The 23,586-nt window shown below is 67.0% G+C and overlaps 3 protein-coding genes across 3 annotated transcripts; 2 read left to right on the forward strand and 1 right to left on the reverse strand.

Annotated features, from left to right (window-relative positions):
- Positions 1-306: 306 nt before the first annotated feature.
- VPS25 (vacuolar protein sorting 25 homolog) lies at positions 307-3,161 on the forward strand. The gene is made up of 6 exons (XM_086477932.1): positions 307-366; positions 552-697; positions 797-850; positions 1,253-1,341; positions 1,873-1,948; positions 2,487-3,161. Exons 1-6 carry the CDS (start codon positions 320-322, stop codon positions 2,597-2,599), a joined length of 525 nt encoding a protein of 174 aa, XP_086334058.1. The 5' UTR covers positions 307-319; the 3' UTR covers positions 2,600-3,161.
- Positions 3,162-8,689: 5,528 nt separating this feature from the next.
- Positions 8,690-21,716, forward strand: WNK4 (WNK lysine deficient protein kinase 4). The gene is made up of 20 exons (XM_086478132.1): positions 8,690-9,145; positions 14,903-15,075; positions 15,619-15,839; positions 15,944-16,101; positions 16,728-16,816; positions 16,893-17,112; positions 17,190-17,514; positions 17,709-17,839; positions 17,911-17,978; positions 18,073-18,214; positions 18,283-18,399; positions 18,474-18,617; positions 18,935-19,010; positions 19,150-19,302; positions 19,456-20,027; positions 20,246-20,342; positions 20,459-20,888; positions 21,076-21,278; positions 21,422-21,519; positions 21,606-21,716. The coding sequence occupies exons 1-20, from the start codon at positions 8,690-8,692 to the stop codon at positions 21,621-21,623; spliced, it is 3,891 nt and encodes a 1,296-aa protein (XP_086334258.1). The 3' UTR covers positions 21,624-21,716.
- A 730-nt stretch (positions 21,717-22,446) lies between these two features.
- On the reverse strand, positions 22,447-23,131 carry COA3 (cytochrome c oxidase assembly factor 3). The gene is made up of 2 exons (XM_086478105.1): positions 22,930-23,131; positions 22,447-22,852 (listed from the first exon to the last, which is right to left on the reverse strand). The coding sequence occupies exons 1-2, from the start codon at positions 23,129-23,131 to the stop codon at positions 22,740-22,742; spliced, it is 315 nt and encodes a 104-aa protein (XP_086334231.1). The 3' UTR covers positions 22,447-22,739.
- Positions 23,132-23,586: the final 455 nt, after the last annotated feature.

Below are 23,586 nucleotides of genomic sequence, written 5' to 3' on the forward strand. Positions count from 1 at the left end.
CACGCGTGGTGCTGGTTCTTCCGCTGCTCGTTCCCGCCGCGGCCCCCGGGCCCGGGCCCGCTCCCGCCACCGCCACTGCCACCGGCACCGGCACCGCCCCGGCACGGCCTCGCCGGCAGCTTCCCGCCGCGAGGCGGCAGCGGGCGCCGCTGGGCTCAGCCGGAGCCCGCACGCCTCCGCGGGGCACCGGGCACCGGGCGGGGCGGCGGGGCGGGGCTTCTCGGGGGCGGGGCTGGGCGTCTCAGGGGCGGAGCTGCGCAGGGGGCGGGGCGGAAGTAGGTCGGCGGCGGTTCCGGCGGCGGCGGCGGCGGCGGCGGCGATGAGCTTCGCGTGGCCGTGGCAGTACAGCTTCCCGCCCTTCTTCACGTGAGCGCGGGGCGGCACCGGGGAGCGGGTGGAGGGGCCAGGGGTGCGGGGCTGGGGCCGGGATGGGGAGGCTGGGGGGCAGCGGGGCGGGGCCGCGGCTGGGGTTAGGCCGGGCCGGGCGTGCCGGGACCCCCGCGGAGCCGCCCGGCCCCGGTCCCGGCCCGGCGCTGAGCGGAGCCCCGCAGGCTGCAGCCCAACGGCGAGACGCGGCAGAAGCAGCTCTCGGCCTGGTGCGCGCTGGCGCTCGCCTACAGCCAGCGGCACCGGCTGCCCGCCATGACGGTGCGGGAGGCCCAGGACAGCCCCCTCTTCGCCAACCGCCGCCTGCAGCGTATCCTTTGGGGCCCGGTGCCCGCCGCCCCCTCCGTCCCCCCCCACCCCCCCCCCACCCCCCCTCGGGTCGGTGAGCGCCTCCTTAACCCGCGCCCAGGGAAGCTGCCGCTGGAGGCCATTCAGGTGGTGCTGGAGGAGCTCCGCAAGAACGGTGCGTCCCGTCCGTCCGTCCGTCCCGCCGCGGCCGGTGCCCGACCCGTAGCTAGCGGGGCAGGAAGGGTGGGAGCCGTTGGGAGCCGGACTCGGGGCTTGCCCAGCCGAGGCCGCCGGTTTGGGCCGGGCCCTCCCGGCCTTCCCTGCCCACGGCATCGCCTGCCCGTGGGAGCCAGACCCTGGCCTTTCCAGGGCGGGTTAAGCTGCGGGAGGAAGAGGGGGCTGGAAGGAGGGATTAATTTCTGTACACACGGAGATAGGTACGAGGTTGGTGTGAGCAGTCGCGGGGCGGGGAGAGGCAGGTACCTGGAGCTGCCTGTGGGCATAACGTGTAGCACGTGTCCTGGTCATTAGTGTAGACTTGTGCTCTGATTAAATACCTTTTCTCTCTTGATTTCAGGGAACCTGGAATGGTTAGATAAGAACAAAACCAGTTTTCTGATCATGTGGAGGAGACCAGAAGAATGGGGGAAGCTCATCTATCAGTGGGTGAGAACACAGAGGCTGTCTCGCCCACAGGCCGGGCTTTCTGTGTCCAGGAGGACAGGTGGTATGGGCTGCAAGTCGTGAAACAGGCTGTTGTGGTGTTTTTCTCTTGCTTCCTCACTGCTTTTACCTTTCTTCTTCCGTTTCTTTCCGTGGCGGAGAAGCATAGAGACATGAGCAGCTCTTTACTTGCTGTAAGATGCAGTTCGAGCAGCGGGTGCAGCCGCCCGCTCCCACTGCAGTGGGCTGTTCCGCAGCGAGGACGGAGCAGCATTGCTGCGTTGCCTTCGTATGGCACGAGTCCTTGTTGCGAAACACGTGAGCAGAAGGAGCAGAGGGGCTGGGAGAAGAACCGCCTTAGGCTCCTGAGACATTGTTTCCTGACTCTCCGGTGCCCCAGAGCGTTTCTAGGATATTGTTGCTCATCGAGCACTGTCCGTGTTCCGCTTCGCCTGTGCCGAGGGGTACGAGAGATCGTGCTGAGGTTGTTAAATCACGCGGGCGACATTTGCTCTATTGCTTTTATGTTTCCAGGTGTCGAAGAACGGCTTGACCAACTCTGTATTCACGCTGTATGAATTGGCCAGTGGAGACGACACAGAGAACGAAGGTAATGCCTCGCGGGGTGTTCCAGAGCAGGTTTTCAGAGCACGCTTGACTTGAGCGTGTGAGCAGTTGATTGTCAATTATAGCGTTGTAGATCAAATGTAAGTTTAAACATTTTAAAATTGCTTTTGCAAGCTCACGCTGACCACCACTGGCGCTCTGAAGGCTTTCTCACCACTTTGTATGAACACCTCCCTGTGTTATCGGTGTTTGCACTCCGGACCTCCCCAGTGCCCCACTCTCTCTCTGGCATGAGCGCGGGGTGTTTTGGTTTTGCGCCTGGCTTCTGCGCTGCCTTTGGGACTGCTGTGACTCACTCCCTTCTGTCTGTTGACCTTCAGGCTTTGTTCTGATGCAGCAATGTAGTGATGAGTCTGTCAGCGTAGCTGTGACTCTGGATTTGCCGTAGCGTTATGGCGCTGGAGTCTGGAAGGCGCTTTCCAGAGCGCGCTGCCGCTAGTCCCTGGGCTTTGTGAGCCTGTTTGTTTCCTGATGTGGGGTTGGTTTGTTTCCTGTTGATGGGAATCTCTGTCCTTCCCTAGAGTTCCACGGCTTAGATGAGGCTATGCTGCTGCGTGCCCTGCAAGCCTTGCAGCAGGAGCATAAGGCTGAAATTATCACGCTGGATGATGGCCGAGGCGTCAAGTTCTTCTGAGAGGAGCCCCCTCCCCTCCCCTCTTCCCTGGCTGCTGAAGCGGTTCTCGCTGTGAAGGTTTGCTCTCCTGGCCTGGTTTCAAGCCCTGACTGTGAGCAGCTGCGTACTTGGGCTTTCTGGGGGCAAGGAGAATCTGCGGAGCCTTCCAAAGACACGGCTTCTTAGAAATACACGGAGATCCTCTGTCGATTGTGTTTGAGAGGCTAAAGCTGCTCTAGGCAGTTCTGAGAGGGACCACCCAGGAGTGAGATAACGGTGCTGCTCCCGTTGCCGATCCCTGTCCTGTGAAGGCCACAGCGTGGTCTCTTCAGCTGGCTGGTCGAGCTTGGCCTCAAAGGGCACCTCCTTCCCCCTGCCAGCCGTGCGCTTGGGCTCCGCAGCCCCGCTGTGTCCCCTGGCGGGGTGAAAGCAAGCGCAAGGAGCTCGCCGTCGCTGCTGCGCTGTGGAAGACCTCGATGGCAGAATGATCTGTGCTTGCTGCAGAGCAGGCTGTGCAGCGGGGTGGGGGTGGATGCCAAGAAACTAATTTGAAGTAATTAAAATGAGATGTATTTATAGAGCAGCCTGGGTGTTTTCGTCTATCTGTTTTTCCATCAGAAGGAAAACAGAGCAGCGTACCAGATTCCTGCCCTTCAGCCACGTTTCCTTACTGCACCAGATGAACACAGCTGCGTGCTGGGGATGGGCTGGGCCCGCTGAGCCACCCCCTGGGGTGGGAAGCAGGCAGCACAAGAGCTTTTTGTCCATACGCCAGAGCTACGGACCGTGTGGGCCCTTGCTGCCTGTCTTCAGGGCAACGATCACTTGTTTTCCGTGTGCCGTCCACCGGCAGCCGAGGGTTTGTTGCAGGGGTGTTGCTCTGTACAGCAGCGGCTGGTAGACTCGTGACTAAGTGTTTAGATTCTCGGTGCTGGTAACGAAGTGCCCAGCTCGTTGGGAGCCGTGGCCCAGGTACAGTCTTTGACCCAGTAGATCCTTTGCCGCTGGGCAGCTGTGCCGGGGGTGGGGGAGGGGGATCCTGCTTGCCTTTCCCAGTCTGTGCCCGAGCATCCAGTGCTTGTTGCAGGCAGAGGTGGAGCGACCTGTGATCAGACCCGGTGTCGTTCTGGGATCCAGCGGCGCGGACGGTCCCAGCTGGTGCTGAACAGCTTGTCCTGCCTGCCCGGCCCTCCGGGACGACTCGGCGCTGGTTCAGCTGCAGCGCTGCTGACAGCTGCCGTCGGCAGTAGGTAATTTCCAGTGTAGACAAGGTCCTGGAGCCCGTGCTGAGTTTGTGAGGCTGTGAGATTTAAAAATGTCCTTTTTGTAGCAGGATCCCGTTGAGCTGAACTTGGCGGGATGTGCCAGCTTGATCTGGGCGCGTCGCTCTGGAGCTGTGGCTGGAGGCTGGTGCCCAGGGCTGCTCCTCTGTCCTGACAGCCCGGGCCAAGCCCCCCCCGAGCTGTGGGGTTTTGGGCACAGCAGCCCTCAGGGACGGGGATGCAAAGAGCTGCTGCTGCCGCCGTGCACTGTCTCCCTGGGGAACCTCTGGTGGTGGCTGAGCACGTGGCGCGCCGTGGGCTGGGGGTCCCGCAGCGTGAGCCGGCAGGGGCAGCGTGTGTCCCCACGGCTGGCGTGGGCTCTGCTCAAATGGGGGCTCACAGGTTGGGCGAGGGTCCTGGTGTGCAGCCAGGGAAGTCTCTGTGTAGGCATCGTCCGCTGCCTCCCGCTCCCTCTTCCCAGCACCCACATTGACTCCATCCCGCTCTGGTGCTGTGTCCTCCCCTCTTGCTGCTCTCGCACCCCTGCAGCGCGCCGTGTTTCTGTGCTGGCCGTTCCGTGCCTGATGGCATCTGCGTCTGACCTGGAATAACGAGCCCTTAGCAGCCAGGCCCGGGGTGTTTGTGTTTCTTGCTCTCTGTATGCGTGATGCTGACCTCCCAGCATTGTGTTCCCAGTTGCATGCGCTGTGTGTAACCTGGCTGTCCTTGAGTGGGGCTGTGTTCTTAATTAAATTTGCTCCCTTCTTAGGAAATGGCTGATGTGACATTAGATAAGCCTAAAACCGGCCTTTTTCTTTCCAAGGTGCTCCTGGCAGCAATTCACTGCTCTTTTTCAGCTTCCTACTTAGTTGCTTACATAGTGAGAGGAGGAGGAAGAGTGCATCCCCCCCGCCCCCCGAACGGACATAGTGTAAAACTCCTTTTTCCGCACCCTCTCAGACGGTTAGGAGAGGTCGCATCCAGCCCTGCCCGCCAGGTCCTTGTGGGACCAGCTCCCCAGGCTGGGCACCCCGGCCACACCGCAGCAGCGGTAGCAGTGAGGTGCTCACAGGGGCTGCTGCCTGCGGTGATTTCCCGGGGCTGTGGGACGGGTCCTGGGGCTGGGAGAGCCGCTGCCGGCTGGTGCTGCTGCCCTGGAGGGAGCAGACGCTCCCTGGCTCTTCCCTCTGCAATTTGTAGCTCGTGGTGATGTAAGCTCCTGCCGGCAGGTAAAACAGAGCCTTTTAGTTGTCCTCTGAAACTGGTTTCCTTATCTTTATTCGGCACTTTGTAGTGTTTGATGACGTAATCGTGGGATTGGGACAGCAGAGCCAGCCCAGAGATGGGGCTGGCTGCTCCGTGTGTGGAGTCCTCGGCGGTGGGCAGCGATGGAGGAGACGTCATTAGGCTGCTCGGAGGGAGGGAGCGCGGCAGCTTCCAGCCATACAGACCCGTGAGCAGGAGAACGCCTTCCCGGCGCTTCAGACCCGGCGCGGGCGCCCCGGCACACGGCGAAGGGCAGGGCAGGCCTGTGCTCGGGGAGGAGAACGGCTGGAACCCAGCTGGGCGCCGCCTTGCCTGCTGCTGCTGGGCCTCCGCCGTGCTGCCGCAGCGGGGCCGATCCCTTCGCATGGGGGTTTGGCATTGGAGGGTTTAGAGACCAAACCCAAACCTCTCTGCGCTCCCAGGTGTACCACTGTGGGGACGGTTTGGGCTCCAGCACCCAGAGGCACATTTGAGCCTGGCCCCACAGCCCAGCTCGCTGGAGAAGGTGGCATTTCGGGGCGGGGGCTGGTGCAGCCCCTCGCCTCTGGCCCCTAGTCCCATCTGGCCACGGTGATTAGGGCTCGCTGGCCAGGGTGTGGCAGAGCTGTGGGGGCTGGTGCCAAGATAAGGGGCTATCAGGCCATGCACACTCGGATCCCGCTGCTCAGGGAAGGAAAGACACCAAGAGGGTTTTTATTTAATGGGGCTGGTTAGGAGCAAGAGTTGTTTGTTTGATAAATTTATATGTTGGGATAAACCTGCAGGCGGGTTACGCCTGTAACTGTGGGCTAAGGAAATCCTCCAAAGTTATCTGCCTGGGGTTAAAGCCGCAGCCGAGGTTTGGCTGACATCTCCTCCTTCCTGAACTCTGCATTAGGGTGAGGAGGGACACGGCAGGAGGAGGCTGGGGGCTCCCGTGGGCACCAGGTGCTGGGGCCAACCATGGCACAAGCTCTGGGTCGCTGCAGAGCCCTCCTCCCCTCCGGCCCTTCCTGGCACGGGCACCCCGTGCCTCACCGCGCGAGCTGTGCATCCCCCATCTGCGGCGACGCCTGCGTTCAGACCCGTGCTGGCCCCTCCGTGATCCCGCCCCGAGCTCTGGGATCAGAACGGACAATTCCTGGCAGGGCTTGCTGGAGCAAGGAGCTGAGCAGGGCTTTGATTCATGATCTAATCCTGAGGAGAGCGATTACACAGTCCCCTGTTCTCTTCCTGGCAGCCAAATGCAAGTGAGAAATGGGTTACGTTGCCTGATTGCAGCGGTTCCTCAAAGCAAAGGGCTGGCGCTGGCAGCCACAGCCCAGAAATGTCACCCTGATAACGGCCAGGGAGCTGCGGGCACCATCGGAGGGCGGCGACGGGCAGCTGATTGCGGAGCAGGAACCATCTGATTTTGGGCCAAGCGGGCTCCAGCTTGGTGTCCCGGGCCAGGCCAGGAGGGGACCTGCACCCCGGCCCAAGCTGCCTCCCCCCTGCCAAGCACACGGTGTGGGATGGCATTCGGGGGGGCAGCTGCGGAACTTCTCAGGCCATTCACCAGGGAGGGCAGCAGTTGGGGCAAACTTCACCCCTAATTTCCTCTTCTGTCTGCAGGGGCCTCACAGGGACTGGGACGCTCCTCTGCTCCTCTGGGATCTTCTGAGGCATCTTCTTTCACGATGAAAATCGTGGATAAGGGGACTTGAGCCTACCAGAGACCAAGCTGCCATCGCTGCCTGGCTCTGTGTCTCTCACTGAAGAGCTGGGGCTCCCTGCCAGCCTGGGCCGTGTCCCCGTGCCTGGGCAGTGCAGAGTCCCTGGCAGGGACCCCTAGGTGCAGGTGGCCGCAGAGCCGGCCCCCGGGGGCTCGGGCAGTGCTTCGTCTGGCCGTGGCCAGGAGCCGTGCTGCTGCTCCAAGCTGCACGGGTTCATTCTCCCTGTCCAGCTTGGGGCTGGCCGCCCTTGGGCCCCTGTAGTGGACGTGCTGGGTCCCTCCTGTAGCCGCCCTGCTCTGTGCTGGGTGGAGGCAGCTGCGAAGGACCAGGGGTGCACCCTTTTCTGGCAATGGGTCCGGTGAGAAGCGGGCAGGTTCTGGGCAAGGTTCTGAACAGAGCGCGTGGTTGGCAGAGCTGAGTCAAACTGTGTCGCGTCTTACAACGCAAGAGTCTCCGATGTCAGGGCCAGCGTGTGTGCTGTGCTCATGGGCCCTTCTGTCTCTGGCAGCCTCAGATGCCCAGTGCTCCAGCCCAGGGACTGGCGCTGAACATGGGCCCTTCAGCTGGCGATGGTTGCTCCCCCAGGACTGTGCCCCACGCGCGCTCCAGGGAGCACAGGGCTGGGCGAGGATGTGGTCCCTGCTCTCTGCTCACCAGCCCGTGCTGCAGGCGAGCGGTGGCTCTCCCAGGGAGACGTCGTCGGTCAAACCCTTGGCTGGGGAGGGGTACCTGGCTCCTCTGGGGAGCTGAAGAGCGGGGCTGGATGAGCGGGGTCACAGGGAGGGAGCAGAGCCTGCCTGTGCGGGAGGTGAGCACCGTGACACAGCCTTGCCAGGGCTTCCATAGGACAAGGCTTCGTTAAATGCTTCTCCCTCCTCCCACCGGGCAGGGGCTTGTGGCCTGCAGTCACACTGCGGGTCCGGCAGCCCCGGGTCACCCGGCCTCACCCTGTGGGCACCAGGTTGGCGTTTGAGGGGGCCTGGCTCTGCTCCCGGGTCCATCCTCTCCTTAATGTTTCCTGTACTGCTGAGTAGAAACAATCTGACCTCAGGGAAAAGAAATTAGCGGCGGCCTCAATCGCTTTGTGCTTTGTGTAAACAGCCTCACCGGGTAAAACAACCTCCTCCTTCAACCTGGAGAGACAACAAGCTCTTGTCTGGGTTTCTGGCTTGCGTGGGGCTGACACACACGTTCGCATCTTCTTATTTGCATGACCCTGATTTCAGGATTTTGGACCACAGTGAACCCGGAGAGGAACGGCTGCCCGGGCCGGTGCAGGAGCACGGGGGCTGGTCCCGCAGCCTGGGTTGGGGACGGGGCTGCTCCGGAACCCCCAGGCAGAAGCTCCGAGGAAACCTCCAAACCAGGCACTTTCCTATGGCCCCAATCAGGCTGCCTCGCCCCGACTGGGGCTCCGGTTCCAGCGGCCCCACGGCCCGGAGCCCCCCCGCGGGGGAGCGGAGCGCTCCGAGCCGCCGGGTCAGCGCGGCTCCGGGAGGGAGCTGGGCCGTGACCGGGCGGGGAGCAGGGCGGGGGGGTGCCCGCCGGTGCCCCGGGCCGGGCCGGTGCGGGGCTGCGGGACGACCGTGCGCGGGGCTCTCGCCGGCCGCGCGCTGCCCGTGGCTGCCGCCGCAGCGCTGGGCGCCCGTCCCGGTGCCGGTGCCCGGTGGCGCGGCCGGTGGCGCAGCGCAGGCGGGGGGCGGTGGCCGCGCGGGGGCGGGCCCGGGCGGGGCGGGGGAGGTGCCGCCGGGCGGGGCCGCGGCGGGGCCGGGGCCGGGGCCGGGGCCGGTGCCCGGGCCGGGGCTCGGCGGTCGCTCCTGGCTGCGGGGCCGCGGCGGCACCAGGTGCGAAGCTGCGCGGGAGCGGCCGCCCCGGGCCGGGCTGCGCCGATGCTGGCGGCCGAGCCCGCCGCCGCCGGAGCCATGTCCCAGCCCGAGGCGGAGCGGGCGGCCGGCGGCTCCGCGCCGGAGCCGGAGCCGGGGCCGGGGCTCGCCGGGCGGGCCCCGCACCGCAACCGCGGCCGGCGGCCCTCGGGGCGCGACTCCCGCCGCGCCTCCTCCCGCTTCAACCGGCGGAGCTCGGCCGAGCTGGAGCTGCTGGGTTACCCGGCGCCGGGCGAGGGGCGCGGGGGGTCGCCGCCGCCGCCCCCGCTGCCGCTGGGCGCCGCCGGACGCCGGGAGCCGGAGGAGACGGAGAGCGAGGAGGTAGAGACGAGCGCGGTCGCCACCTCCCCCGACGGCCGGTTCCTCAAGTTCGACATCGAGATCGGCCGCGGCTCCTTCAAGACCGTCTACAAGGGGCTGGACACGGAGACCACCGTGGAGGTGGCCTGGTGCGAGCTGCAGGTACGGCCGCCCGCGCCCTGCCCGTTCCCGCAGACCCCCGTCCCGGGGGAAGGCGGTGTCGGCAGGGGCGGGTGGACCCTTCTCCGTCCAGTTTCCCCGGCGTGGGCAGCACCCTCCGGCCCTGAGACCCTCTGCCCACCGCTGCCTGCCCGGGCTGCCGTGCGGGAGCCGCGGGGCATCTCCCCGGGGCCGGAGCCCGTCCAGAGAGCGCAGGGACCCGAGGTCCCCCGTTTCTGCCGGGCACGTCGCGCCCCCCTGCAGCCGCGCTCGGGAGCCCGTCGCTGCGGGGCTCTGGGCCCGGGCCCGGGCCCGGGCTCCCGCTCGGCCGCAGCTCCCGGCCCTCCCGCCCGTCGTGTGCCGTTTGCCGTTTGCCTTCTCGCTGCCTGCGCTATGGAGCACACGGGGGCACCTGCGCTCCCGGTGCCAGCCCCCGCTCCGGGGGTTTACAGGTGGATCCGGGACCGGCTGCCGGGGCTGAGCACCTCGCCACCCTTTTGTGCCCACCAGCTTGCAGCTTTCCCTTTGGAAGGGCAGCGAGGGCAGCGGTGCCCTCCCCGTGCCTGTCTCTGCACGCGTGCCTGTGCCAGCGCTGGATCTGGCACCGAGGTTTGCTCCGACAGCCCTCGGCGTGCTCTGGGGCACGTGCCTGCAGCGAGCCTGGGGCTGGGCGTCAGCGGGGAGCAGGGTACGGTGCGACCTTGGTGCGCTCCGGCAGCTTGTCCTTGGCTGCAGCAGTGTCTGTGGGCACCTGCGTGTGGTTACTGCGATGCTGCTGGGGGCTCTCGGCTGGGAGCACCTGGGCCAGGGCTTTTCCACGTCTCTGAGCAGCGTCCCCATCTCTTCTCTGCCACCACGCTCTCCATCCCCTTCGCTGCCCCACAGCCTGGCAGCGGGATGCTGACAGCGGGACACTGAGAGCAGCAGCAAAGGTGTTGGCTGCACAACACTCTCCTGCTTGTTGGTTTTGATGGGCCTGATCTCGTCCATGGGGGTGCACAGGGAGAGCCGTGTGGCAGGGCTCCCTTTTCTCCTTGGAGCCCCTGGGGAGGGGCTTTGGTGAAGTCCAAAGTCTCTGACAGGCTCCTGACCCTGGGGTAGCTGCTGGGGCTGGCAGGTCCAAGTCCTTGTTTACACAGAAAAACGTGTCTTGCGAGTTTGTTGTCTTGTTCCTAAAACCTTGATGCAGTTGCAGGCGGCTGCCCGGGCTGGGTCCTTGGGGTGGCTGCAGCCCAGTGGTGCAAGGAGAGGTCCCGAGGTAGCGGTGGGTGATTTCTGGAGGGGCTGACTGTGGCCTCTTAGCGGGGAAGGTGAGGTCTTGGGCCTCCGCCTGCCTTCGTGGGTTGCACAATTGCTTCAGTTGGCTGACGAGAGCTGGCTCAGCGCTCCTGCCTTCGCCGGCCCCGTGGCTCCGTCTGAACGCTCCTGAGCTCCGTTTGAGTCCCGCATCCCTTCGGGCATTGAGGGAAGCGCCAGCCTGCTGCTGGCAGGGAAGGGCTCTCCTTGGCAAGCCCAGGACCCTCTGGATGAGTCAGCCGTGCCCGGTGCTTCCCACCCGGCTAGCTCCCCGTCCCTCCCTGCCAATCTCAGCCCCTCTTTGCAGACGTGCCCCAGCTCCCCTGCGCTGGCAGCTGGCACGCACGGCTTGCTCCCTGCCCTCCTGCTCGTCCCCACGCCAGGCTGTGCCGCCCTGCAGGGCCCCTGTCCCCACCCTGCTGTGTTAGAGCTGGTCCTCTGGGGCTGGATGCAGCCACTGGCACCCGTCCTGCAGCCCAGGGCAGGGGGCTCTGTCTGGCAAAGAGCTGGCTGTGGTCTGGCAGCGGTGCCGGCAGGGCCTGCCTGTGGCTGCGTGTGGGCAGCTCTGGTGTCCTCCGAGGTGGCTGTCAGGGGGATGAGGCTGCACCGTCCTAGGTGGAGGAAGGGGAGCTGGGAAGCAAGAATGCTCCTGTGCCCTGAACCCAGCAGGTTGCTCGCTTGGCCCACGGGGAGCTGGGGGGGACGTGTGTGGAGAGGCTGAGCTCCTGCCAGGGACTGTCCTGTGAGCATCCCACCGTGTCTGGGAGACCTGGGAGACCTGGCTCCCCTCTGCCACCCGCCGTCACCCTCCCAGGGTGGCACAGCCCGTCTGTAGCCGAGAGCCTCTCGAGGGCCAGCTGGCGTGGGCAGCCCCAGCCCCAGTGCCTGCCCCCCCCATCCCTCTCCCCCATCCCTCTCCCCCATCCCTTTCCCTTCTCCACCCAGTATTCAGCTCTGTCCCACTGACTGCTCTTTATCCAGTGTCTCTTGACCCAAAATCCACGTCCCATGGGGGGCTGCGAGCACAGAAACAGACTTTTAAAAGTTTGTTTTTTTCAGCAATCATGCAAAGAATCAGACACTGTGACACAAATACAGGATTTGGAACCGCAAATAAAAATGGTTGTGGTTCTGCCCTTTTAAAAATAGCTTTGTCCTGCGTCTTTCACAGTTCTCCTTTTATTGCCTTTCAATTCTAAATGAATACCTAACCTCAGCCCTGACCTGTTCCAGTCCGGAGAGCCTCGTCCAGCTGCTGTGATGGCTCCCAATCCCCAACCCCAGCACTCTGTGCTGTCCTCGCCCTGCCCTACCTCCCCGGAGCCTGGCGACCTGGAGGCCTTTTTTGCCTGTCCCCTGCCTTCCTGTGGGACCTCTCTGGGGACCTGCCGGTCGCCGTCCCCCTGTGCTGCTGCCCCCCAGTCCTGAACACAGCGTCTGTCTTTGCCGCCTGCCAGCATCCCGCAGCCCCGCCATGACCTGTTTGTGCTTTCCAGCTTTAGACTGGGGACTATTTCTGTTGATAGGTGCTGCGGGCAGTGGGGAAGGAGGAAACGGGGAGGAAACCGGAGGCCCGGAGCAGGATGGAGCAGTAAATACCTGGCTGTGAGAGGTTTTCCTGTGGGTCCCCCTGGGCTCCCTGTGGGCGAGAGCAGCCTGGGTGGTGGGCACTGCCTGCCTCCCCCAGCTCCTGTGCCCAGGTCGGGCAGGTAACCTCGGCCAGCTGCCCCAGGGGCTGTGGGGCACCTCCCTTCTCAAATTCCTGCATCTTTGCAAAATCCTGTCCCTTGCATGCCCAGCCCATCCTGCCTGCGCTGTGGCTGGGAATCGTGCTGCGACTGAGCCTGGCGAGGCGCTGGGGCAGTGCCCAGGACCCAGCCCTGCATGGGGCCGGGAGCTCTGCCTGTCTGGGGGAGGAACCAAGGAGATTGGGGGGGATTTGCTCGACTGGGGTCCTGCGGCCTCAGGAGCACGAGCATGTGTGTGCTTGTGTGCCTGCGAGCGTGCACGGGGTCATCGCTCGCTAAGTGGTGGGGGGCAGAGCCCCGGGGGGCAGCGTGGGGCACAGGCACCCACTGCTGCCCTAGTGCTGGCTCCTCTGCCCTGTGGCTGAGGTGCTGTGGCCACGGCCGGAGGGAGGGTGCTGGGTGGTCTCCAGCATCTGCTCTGTGCTCCTCCACAGTGTCACTATGAACATCTCTCCAGTTCTTTCTGGGCCCCACTTTCTGGGCGCGACACTCAGCCCCACACAATGGGGCTTTCACAGGCCACCGGGACCCCCTGCCTGGGGCGTTGTGGAGCCAGGGCCCTGCGAGGGCTGCGGGAGAGCCCTGTGAGGGCTGCGGACTCTGTGCCAAGCACCGACGCTTCCTCGCTCTGGGGAGATCCGCCTGATGCAAAGTGAGAGCCGTCCTCGGCCACCGTGCCCGGCCCTCCCTCCTCCCGCGCTGGCTTCGGCTCCCGCTGTTGGCTGTGCCGGGCTCCCCGGCAGCCAGCTCCTGGCTCGTGGGATGGGGCTGGACTGCTGCCACCCAGCTCCTCACCGAGCCCCGGGCCGCCATCCCCAGCATCCTCCTCTGCCCCGCGTGAGGTGCTGCTACGAGAGGACATGGTGTCCCTGCGTGCTGCGTGGGGCTCTGCTGGCAGCCCTGCCGGCCCTGCCTGCCCTGCCCTCCCCGGTGCCCAGTCCCAGGCTGAGCAGCTCCTGCAGCCGCTCTGCTCCTGCTGCTGGCACTCGACGGAGAGAGCGTCGGGGCGCCTGGTCCTGGGACCAGCTGCTGCTTCGGTTGTGCGGGAGGAACGGTGCCGGGCGAGCCCAGCCGTCCTGGCACAGGCTCCGGGGATGAGCTTGGCTCCCCCAGGCCTTGCTCCAGGCACCCTGGGAGAGGTGGCCTTGTGCCAGGGGTCCTGCCTGGAGTTGGGGGTGGCACAGCGGGGTCCCCTCTTGCCAAGCAGGGAGAGCTGTGGCTGCCAGTGACTCCCTGCCTGCCCCTGTTCCTAGCCCGTGTCGGCTTCCCCCGTGCCTTTGCAGGTTTGTGGGGTGCAGTGAAGCCTTCAGGCTCCTTGGTGGGGAGCAGGGGGCCAGGGGCTCTGAGTGTGGCCGTGGTGCTGGGCAGGGCAGCCGGTGTGCCGCTGGGCCGCACAGGGGCTTCGGCTGCTGTTTTCCTCCCCGGTATGAAAGGTCCCATTCATCGCGCTGCAGCAGAGCTCAGGTTCTCATCTGGGCTGAGCCGGGTCCCCGAGCGTGTGTTAAAAGCAGAGGGGATTATGGAGCGGCTCCAGCCTGGCCGTGGGGCCGGCTGTGATGCAATGAAAATATTACGAAAGCTGCCCAGGCTGAGGGACGCCGGCCGCCGGCCAAAGAGCCGAGCACGGCTCTGGCAGCGCCTGGCGGTGGGAGTGCAGTGGCCGCCTGCGGCAGCTCGGTTTTCCTCGGCCCTGCAAGCGTGGGCTGGATGGGGGTCCCGGCTGGGAGGCCCCCAGGCTCTGCAGCGGGCAGGCCCTTCGGGGTGCCAGGCTGTGGTGGAGTTGTCGCTGCTCCTGCTCCTGCTCCTGCTCCTGCTCCTGCTCCTGCCCAGGGCTCAGCGCTTGCAGATGCCCGGGCTCAGGGCAGGACCCGGTGCCTTCTGGGTCTGGCCAGTCACCTCCCCCCTTCTTGCAGTACATGGCCGTGTCCCTCCAGGACAAGGGGTCTGCATCCTCCCTGCTGGCCCCGGCCCCAGCCCTACTCAGTGCCCATGTCAGCGTTTCGGCTTCGGTTTCCACTTTAATTAACTCGAGCAGGAGGAACATGGAAAAACCTGGGCTGGAGCCTCCCCCGCCCGCGTTCCCCAACAAAGGCCTCATTGAGGCTGGCCCGGCACCCTGCCATGCCGGTGCCCGGTGCTGGGAGCCGGTGCTGCCCCGGCAGAGGATGGGGCTGTCCTGACAGCAGAGGGGCCATGGCTGTCGGGTCTGCACGGGGCACGCTGGCAAGCAGCGGCCGTTGCAGAGCCCCCTCGTGTCCTCTTGGCCAGGTGGCTGCAGGCTGGGGCTGCCTGTCCTGCAGTGGGGTGGTGGGCACCAGCTGGGGGCTAAGAGCAATGGAAGTGGGGACGGGCAGCCCTGGCACAGGACAGCTTTCATGGCAGGGAAGCACACGGGCTTCTCAATGCACCAGCTGTCATGGCCGACTTTGGCCATCCCTCCCCAGACCAGGGAGAGCAGCGCTGCAGAGGGCCGGGGTGTGGGGATCGGCTGGGTGGGGTGAGACCATGGTCTGGGGTGGCCCCAGCCCCACGTGAGTCCCTGTGCTGGGGAACAGCAAGTCTGACCCCAGCTCTGCACTGGGGCCACAGCAGCCCCCGCTGCCTCGTACATAGGGAGGGGGAATGAGGACACGAGGGTCTCCTGTAAGCCAGGGCACCCCCCTGTGCTCGCTGGGGACCCTGCATGCCCCCCTCACCACCCCACCGGCTCCCACAGACACGGAAGCTGTCGAAGACAGAGCGGCAGCGGTTCAGCGAGGAGGTAGAGATGCTGAAGGGGCTGCAGCATCCCAACATCGTCCGCTTCTACGACTCCTGGAAGTCGTCCATCAAGGGCCAGATCTGCATCGTGCTGGTCACAGAGCTCATGACATCCGGCACCCTGAAAACGTGAGCAGGGACCACCAGTTTGGGGTGTGCAGGGGAGGGGACGGGGTCCCTGCGGTGATGGGGTGGTGAGGGACAGGTCTGCACCCTCTGCCTGGGCACTTGACATAGGTGTTGGGGCGGGGGTGACAGGCTGTGGTGGGCTCAGGTGGGATCTGGGTGGATGGCGAGGCAGGGCTGGGAGCTGGAGTCAGAAATTGAGGGTTGCCACTGGATGTGTGGAGACCCAGGAGCTTCACTGGCACTGTCTTGCATGGGGATGGTGTGGCCTGGGCACCATGGTGCCGTGTGGGGTGGCAGTACTGGCTGCTTGTCCCAGCTGGCTCCTGGCACCGGTGGCTCAGGGAGCTCGGCTCCTCCTGGGCTGCATTTTCTGTGCTGCCTCTGCAGAGCCCAGCCCGGGAGGGGACCAGGAGCCCCTGACAAAGATGCTCTATGCTGCTTGCCCTGCCTGGGCACCTGCATCCAGATGGGCTCGGCATGGCGGCACGAGGAGGGTGGGCTGGGGCCGGGGTCAGGGGCTGAGCGCCGTGGGTGCCCCGGCAGCTATCTGAAGCGGTTCAAGGAGATGAAGCTGAAGGTGCTGCAGCGCTGGAGCCGGCAGATCCTCAAGGGGCTGCATTTCCTGCACACCCGCTCGCCCCCCATCATCCACCGTGACCTCAAGTGCGACAACATCTTCATCACGGGCCCCACCGGCTCGGTCAAGATCGGGGACCTGGGCCTGGCCACGCTCAAGCGAGCCTCCTTCGCCAAAAGTGTCATAGGTGGGTCCCGGCGCAGCCCTGGCAGGATTGGGCTCGCGGCTGCCCCGTGGGGGCTGCAGGTGGGTCGGCGCCCCGGGGGTGCTGAGCCCCGCTGCTGCCTCCAGGCACCCCCGAGTTCATGGCGCCGGAGATGTACGAGGAGAAGTACGACGAGGCGGTGGACGTCTACGCCTTCGGGATGTGCATGCTGGAGATGGCCACCTCGGAGTACCCCTACTCCGAGTGCCAGAACGCCGCCCAGATCTACCGCAAGGTCACCTCGGTGAGCTGCCCCTGGGCTGGAGGCGATACTGCGGGCTGGTGCTGCGGGCACGGGAGCCAGGGTGAGGGAGCTCGGGGGGCTGCTCAGATGGAGCTGTTGGGACTCGCTGCTCCCCGAAATGTGTCACCGTGCAGGTTGTGCAAGCAGCTAAAAATTGGGTGGTGAGAAGGTGCCGTGCCGGGGTGGGGGTGCAGGGAGGGCCGGGCTTGGCCAGACCTCGTGTCCCTCGCCCTGTGCCAGGCGCTGCCAGCGCGTTAATGGGGTGGAACAGGAGCGCGTCTGCTCGGCCACCTCCTGCCCGGGGCACCGCGGCTGCCCCAGCCGGCCCCGGCCAGCTCCTGCCTGCTGGGGTGGAAACCCGGAGCCCTGGGGCATCCTGGCCCCTACACCTGTGCAGGCATGCGTGGCCTGGCCAGTGGGGCCCCAGGCTAGGAACCCTGTCCCCACTTGTCCCCTGCTGCCAGTGGGGCTGTGCCTGGCAGTGCCGGGAGCTGCAAGGCCACGGCTGCCCGGGGAGCATCTGGCAGCACCGTGGCCCTGCAGAGCCTGGGTTCAGCCCCGGGCCCTGGGAACTCAGTGCTGTGGCAGGGTCCAGCGCAGCAGGCACTGACGCCCATCGCCCCCAGGGCCTGAAGCCCAGCAGCTTCTACAAGGTGAAGGTGCCGGAGCTGAAGGAGATCATCGAGGGCTGCATCCGCATGGACAAGAACGAGAGGTGCGGGGAGAGCAGAGGCCTGGGCAGCAGAGCCCGCCGTGTTCCCCGGCCCCGTGCTGAGCTGTGCTCCCCGCAGGTACACCATCCAGGACCTGCTGGAGCACTGCTTCTTCCAGGAGGACACGGGAGTGCACGTGGAGCTGGCAGAGGAGGACGATGGTGTCAAGTCCGGGCTCAAGCTCTGGCTGCGCATGGATGACACGAAGAAGCTGCATGGCAAGTACAAGGACAACAACGCCATTGAGTTCCTCTTCGAGCTCTACAAGGATGTGGCAGAGGAGGTGGCCCAGGAGATGGTGGGTACAGGGATGGAGGGACCCTGGGTGCTGAGGGGTCCCTGCGCCCATGATGCAACGAGCCCCCTCTCGTGCAGGTGGTCCTGGGCTTTGTCTGCGAGGCTGACTACAAGCTGGTGGCCAAGGCGGTGCGGGACCGTGTGGTCGCCATCAAGCGCAAGCGGGAGAAGCTGAAGCGTGCCCAGGACGCGCCGTCGCCTGCAGAGCCAGAGCAGCCGCCGGGTGTCCTGCAGCTGCTGGAGGAGCTCAAGTCCCCGCTGTCACCTGGTGCCCCCACACCCACCATGGCCACCCCTGGCTCTGGGGACTCCGTCTTCAGCAGCACCTTCCCCCCAGAGCCCGAGGAGCCCGAGGCCGACCAGCACTTCGCCTACCGGCACACCAGCTACTCCTCAGCCACCTGTGCGTAGGCGTCGGGTGGGGGGACAGCAGAGTGAACCAGCGTGGGGGGACAGTGGTGTGACCTGGGGCGGGAGATGGGGGGTGTGGTGTTCCTCCAGCTGTGCTGTGCATCCAGCCCCACAGCTGTTTCCTGGGGGTGCCAACCAGGGAGGGGGGCTCTCTCTGGTCTTGCTCACATGAGCACTGCTCCGCAGCTGACTGCGAGACGGACGGCTACCTGAGTTCCTCTGGCTTCCTGGACTCCCCGGACCTGGCCCATCGCACCTTCTCGGCGGGGGACCCTGCCAGCCCACCGCCCACCCGCCCCATGCGCTGCTTCCCCACGGTGAGCAGGGCCCGGCAGGGCTGGGGGTCAGGGCGGCCACGGCGCCGGCTCATGCCATCCTCTCCCCACAGAGCATCGCGGTGCAGCTGCCCACCGAGCGCCTGCCCCCCGCCAGCGGCTTCTCCTCCCCGGTGGACAGGTGAGGCCGCGGGGGGCCAGACGGGGGCTGGACAGGGAGCACACGGTGGCTGGGGACGGCCGCACTGATGCTCCGGTGCTGGGGCTTCCCGCAGCTACGCCTCAGACGTGGCGTCCGGCATGAGCGACGGCTGCGAGGGGCTCTCGGCCAGCGAGCGGAGCGCCAAGCTGCCGCCCAAGCGGGCCTCGGGGAAGCTGCTGCGGCGCCGAGCCCGGTCCAGGCTGCGCATCACCAACGTGAGTGCTGCGGGCGCCGGGCGGGCGGGTGGGCGCTGCCGGGGCTAAGCCGGCCCTGCCACCCACAGATATCCGACAAGAATGACCGGGTGGTGGAATGCCAGCTGCAGACCTACAACAACAAGATGGTGACCTTCAAGTTTGACCTGGATGGGGACAACCCGGAGGAAATCGCGGCCGTCATGGTGAGTGCAGGGCGGGGGCGAGGGTGGGGGCCTGCCCAGCCATGCCGGGTGCTGACCGGCCTCTCTGCCCGCAGGTCCACAACGAGTTCATCCTCAAGTCAGAGCAGGATGGCTTCATCCACCGCATCCAGGACATCATCCACCGTGTGGAGACCCTGCTCCGCAAGGACGGGCGCGGCGTCACCGAGCTGCCTGAAAGCCCCGAGGCCGAGCGTGGCGTGGGCAGCCCCGTGAGTGCCTGTCCCGGCCCCACCGGTGCTGGGGAAGCTGCCGACGCTGAGCATGGCTGGGGGTGCTGCCTCGCCCTGGGGAGCCCAGCGGGGAGGAGGCTGGGGCACAGGGTCCACCAGCCCCGGGCAGGAGCAGCCCTGTGCCTGCAGCTCTGGGTCACTTGCGTGCTCCTGCGACTGGTCGTGGTGCCCCCCTGCCCGGTGGAGCCACCAGCTCCTGTCTCTGCACGTGGTGGGGCCGGGATGGGGGCTGGTGGGGGCTTGGCTCAGCCTCTCCGGGGTCTCTGCCCCGGCGCTGGGCTCAGCCACATCCCCCTCGGCAGGCGGACCTGCAGCTGCAGGAGCTCTCGCGCTCCATCTCCTCCTCATCCTCACTCAGTGGTACGTCTCTGCCCCTCTGCGGGCCCTTCCCGTCCCCCCAGCCCTGCGCAGGGCAGGTGATGTCCCCTGCCAAGCCCAGGGGGTCCCACAGGGCATGTCCTGGCCTGGCTGAGCGCCAGCTGTCACCCCTGTGCCACAGACCTGGGCTGCACCAGTCCCAGCTTCTCGGTCCAGTCGCCCGTCCTGCCGTCGCTGAGCAGCTCCCTGTCGGAGAACGACCTCGCCAGCCCCGCAGAGCCGCCGGCAGCCCCGGCTGGGGAGCTGCAGCCCACGCTGCTGGGCTCCCCTACAGGTACCAGCCCTGGCAGGGCCGGGCACGTCCTTCCCACCGGGGCCGCCAGCCGCAGCCCGTGCAGCCGCTGTGCCTGAGCTTGGAGCTGCCTGGGCAGGGGAGGAGGGAGCTCGTGGGGACCAGGGGCCGCTCCTGATGCTCCTCTCTCTGCAGGCTCCACACAGACCTGGCCCCTCATCTCAACGGCTCCCTCGTGGCTGACAGCATCGCCAGCGTTCCCGCAGACCCCCCCGAGCATCCCGGGGGGGCCTGTCCCACCGGCCCTGCCCCAAGCCCTCCTGTCCCCACTGCCGCTTCCCACGTCCCCTGTCCCCAGTGAGCCCAGCAGCTCCCTGAGCCCCCCTGTGACCAGCACGCCCTGGTCCCCCACCACCCCGCTCCTGTCCCTGGCCAACGTCTTCTCCCTGGCAGTGATGAGCGTGGCCCACACGCTGCTGCCCACCGTCTCCTCCATTGCCAGCTCGGGCGGGCACCTCTACCCCCCACTGCTGCCACGGCCACAGAGCCTCATCCTGGGGCCCCCACGCTTCGTCTACCCCGACCCTGCCAGCATGGCCTGTGGTGGGAGCCTGGAGTCAGCGGGGGCTGATGTCCCCACTGCCGGGGGGCCCACCTCGTTCCTTCCCCCGGCACCGGCCCCGCCGTGCACCGCAGGCAGTGAGGCCGCGGGGAGTCCCCTGCCGTCACCGAGCACGCCCACACCGGGGAGCCCGGAGGGCAGTGTGGTGAGTGTGGGGTGGCAGGGGCTCCCCAGCGCCATTTGAGGTGGGGCTCAGCACTGGGGAGGGGGCGGGATGAGTCGTCACTGCAGATGCTGCCCTGGGACAGGGGGAGGGCTGGGTGGCTGGGAGGTCCCGGGGCATGGGAGCAGTCGGGGGGGGGGGGGGCAGGAGATGTGGGGGGACCCGAGATGGGGTGGTTGATGGTGCTCGGGTGCCTGCAGGTGCCACCCGGCTCCCCCAGGCCCAGCCACCCGCTCATCGTCTCGGAGTCGCCAGCCCCCGGCGTGCCCAAGGCCCGGCTCTCGCCCATCAACGAAGGTGAGGTGGGGAAGGGCCGAGGCTGTGCCACGCGGCCGTGTCTGTGCTGGGGCACCGCGATGTCCCCGCCAGCCCACGTGCCCTGAACCCCGCTGACTGCCCCCTGTCCCCGGCAGAAGCCAAGCCCCAGATCCTGGGCCGGTTCCAGGTGACACCGACCAAGGACCTGGCTGCGACCGCTCCGGTGCTGGGCAGCAGCGAGGGCAGCAGCGAGGGCGAGCAGCACGGCACGGAGCCGGCAGCGAGCGGCTCCCCCCTGCCCGCGGCCCCCGGCACGGGGGGAAGCTCAAGCAGCGACTCGGACTCGGCGCTGGAGACGGCGGAGCAGGACCCCGAGGCCGAGGAGGCGCTGGCTGAGGAGGGCACGGTGGTGCCCGGGGAGAGCGACCGGGAGGGCCCCGGGGAGGAGGGCGCGGAGAGCGCGCCGCAGGCGGTGCTGAGCCAGGTGTGGCTGAGCTACCCCCGCAGCTTGTCCTACCTGAGCAGCGATGACACCGAGAGCGAGGACGAGGAGATCTGGGAGGAGCTGCAGACCCTGCGCCAGAAGTGAGCAGCCCCGCGGCAGGAGGGGGAGCAGGGCGGTGGGCTGCACCCGGGGGGCAGCGCAGGGGCTGCAGGAGGGGACGGGTCTCCCCGCCCCGCCCCAGGCGGGAGGACGATGCCCCCTCCCCGCAGGCCGTGGCTCGGCCGGGTGCGGCGCACGGCTCGGCTGCCACCCCCATCTCCTCCCCAGGCACCTGGCCGAGGTGCAGCTGCTGCAGAGCGCCCAGAAGAAGGAGATCGAGGAGCTGTACCTGCGCATGGGGAAGCAGCCGCCGCTGGGCATCGTCTCCCCCGCCGCCATGCTCTCCAGCCGCCAGCGACGCCTCTCCAAGGGCAGCTTCAACCCCTCCCGCCGCAACAGCCTGCAGCGCCTGGAGCCGGCGCAGCCCCCAGGTGCCAGCCCCGCTGCCCCAGCTCCCTCCCAGGGCCGCTGCGGGCTGGGACGGGGGCTGCGGGCCGGGGAAGGGTAGGTCAGGCCTGCAAGGGGTGCAGCTCTGCGCTGGTGCCCCCCACTCAGGGCCCGTCTGTCCCCGCAGGCATCATGCGCCGTAACTCGCTGAGCGGCAGCAGCACCGGCTCGCAGGAGCAGCGGCTGAGCAAGGGGGTGACCTTCGCCGACGACTTCAGCCGAATGGTAAGGGGCGGGGGGCCGATCCCGCCGGTGGCAGCCCCAGGTCCTCCCAGCAGGCCCCAGTTCACCGCTGCTTCTCTCCCCAGTAGCCGGCTGGCCAGGAATGACTCCATGAACTACCTCAACCAAGTGCCTGCCACCCCGGGGGCGGGTGAGAGCCCCGGCACTTCCCGGGAGGACAGCGCCGGCCCTGGGGCAGCCAGCGCCCCCCACCCCAGCCAGCCGGTGCCTGCCCAGGAAGCCCGGCCCCCGCCTCGGCCCCTGTGCCCCTTGGCCGTGCCCCGCGGGACCTGCCACCTCTGCACTGGGGAGCGCAGGCCTGCCCCACGCTTGTCCTCCTGTCTCCTCCCTCCTCCTGCCCCCCGGCCCCCTCCCCAGCTGCAGGACACGCGCAAGGCACCGCCATCCTTCACGGCTTTACTCCGAGCTGAACCCGCGCAGGCAGAACTGGGCCCCGCCACTGCCCTGCCCCGAGCAGAACCACCCCCAGGCCCAGTCCCCGTCACGACACATCCCCAGCCCTGCCACCACGCTGTCCTCCGGCTCTGCCCTGGGGCCCGAGCCCGCCACCCCACTGCTCGCTGCCACCCTCCCCTCCAGCTGCAGAGTGGGAAGAACCTCCCCTCAGCCCTGAAACGTGACGGAGCTGGTGCACCAGGCACAGCAGCGGGTGCGCTTCGTTACAAACTGAAGTCTGGAGAAGTGTTTTCATAAATACGAATTGAGTACAAATGGGGTCTGTCTGTGTCTGTCTGTTGGGACTTGCGGACTCTGTCCTTGCTGCTGGCTCAGAACAGGAGCTCAAACTGAGTAAGATGAAAAAGAGCGAAACCGAAACTTGCCCCATCTCAGCAGACACCCGAATGGGGGGTAAGGCCCCGAGCTGGACTTTGGCCACCAGCTGCTTTGACAATAGGCGCTGACGCAGTCTCAGACACGGTATTTATTGTGGGAAGTGATGGGCACATGGGCACCCCTGCCCTGCCCAGGAGCAAGCCCCTGGCAAAGGCCCTGGCCACTCTCCAGGAGAAAGGCGGCTGCCTGCAGGGGAGGGAGCCCTGCCTGCAGGGGAACCCCCCGGGCATCGCTGAGCAGGCCCAGACCCCCGCAAGGGCGGCTGCCGCGTGCTCAGGGGCAGGCGATTCCCCGGTGCTCGAAGCCCGTACTGCCCCGGGGGGGCTGCAGCTCACCCACGGGGTTCACTGAGGCCGGGCCCTCCGGGCTCAGCTCGCTGCGCTCTCGGCCCGCGTCTGGGCCCGCGCCCGCGCCGCCTCGGCCTCCTGCTCCAGCTCGTCCAGGAACCGCTCCTGCGACACCGAGTAGAAGGTGTAACCGTCTGCGGCGGCTGTTAAGGACAACAGCGCTGGCAGCCCCGGCCCCCCCTGCCCCGCCCCGCCCCGCCCCGCAGGATACAGATGCCGAGCGTCACCGCGCCGATGCCGAGCGCCAGCAGCACGTTGCGGCCGCGGAGCCGCCGCTGCAGCGCGCGCTGGCGCTGGGCGCGCTCCACCTGCGCCATGAGCAGGCGCTGCTCGGGGCTGAGCCCCGGCTCCCGCGCAGGGTCGATGCGCCGCGCGAACGGCGCCTCCCCTCCCGGCTCCCGCGGCGCCGCCATCTTCTCCGCCGCCGCTTCCGCACAGCGCGGTGACGTCACATCCGGCACGGAGGCTGGCCAATCGAAAGGGCGCGGACGACGCAGGCGCGCTTACGCGCAGGTGCGTCGGGAGCGGGGCGTCGAGTGGTTGGCTGAGGCCCGGCGCGCGGCGGAGGCGCGCTCTGGTTGGTCCAGCGAGGCCCCGTGACCAGGAAGGCGCCGAGGTGCGGCCCTGCGGAGCGGCGGCGCCCTGGGTCGGGCGGTGGTCCCGGCTGCCGCTGCCCTGCCCGGGCCTGCCCCTGCCCCTACCCCTGCTCCTGCCCCTTCCCCTGCTCCTGCCCCTTCCCCTGCTCCTGCCCCTTCCCCTGCTCCTGCCCCTACCCCTGCTCCTGCCCCTACCCCTGCTCCTGCCCCTACCCCTGCTCCTGCCCCTACCCCTGCTCCTGCCCCTACCCCTGCTCCTGCCCCTTCCCCTG

Source organism: Leptosomus discolor, chromosome 25 (genome assembly GCF_034619465.1).
Source record: "Leptosomus discolor isolate bLepDis1 chromosome 25, bLepDis1.hap2, whole genome shotgun sequence".
NCBI classification, from domain to species: Eukaryota; Metazoa; Chordata; class Aves; order Leptosomiformes; family Leptosomidae; genus Leptosomus; species Leptosomus discolor.

Bases quoted from the DNA above. Each gene is read 5' to 3' on its own strand.
- VPS25 (XM_086477932.1), top strand. From the start codon at position 320: ATGAGCTTCGCGTGGCCGTGGCAGTACAGCTTCCCGCCCTTCTTCAC. The intron at 851-1,252 runs GTGCGTCCCGTC...TCTTGATTTCAG, and splicing joins GGAGGAGCTCCGCAAGAACG to GGAACCTGGAATGGTTAGAT. The intron at 1,342-1,872 runs GTGAGAACACAG...TTATGTTTCCAG, and splicing joins GGAAGCTCATCTATCAGTGG to GTGTCGAAGAACGGCTTGAC.
- COA3 (XM_086478105.1), bottom strand. From the start codon at position 23,131: ATGGCGGCGCCGCGGGAGCCGGGAGGGGAGGCGCCGTTCGCGCGGCGC. The intron at 22,853-22,929 runs GTATCCTGCGGG...CAGCCGCCGCAG, and splicing joins CGCGGTGACGCTCGGCATCT to ACGGTTACACCTTCTACTCG.
- WNK4 (XM_086478132.1), top strand. From the start codon at position 8,690: ATGCTGGCGGCCGAGCCCGCCGCCGCCGGAGCCATGTCCCAGCCCGAG. The intron at 15,076-15,618 runs GTGAGCAGGGAC...GTGCCCCGGCAG, and splicing joins ACATCCGGCACCCTGAAAAC to CTATCTGAAGCGGTTCAAGG. The intron at 18,618-18,934 runs GTGGGCAGCCCC...CGCTGGGCTCAG, and splicing joins GCCCCGAGGCCGAGCGTGGC to CCACATCCCCCTCGGCAGGC.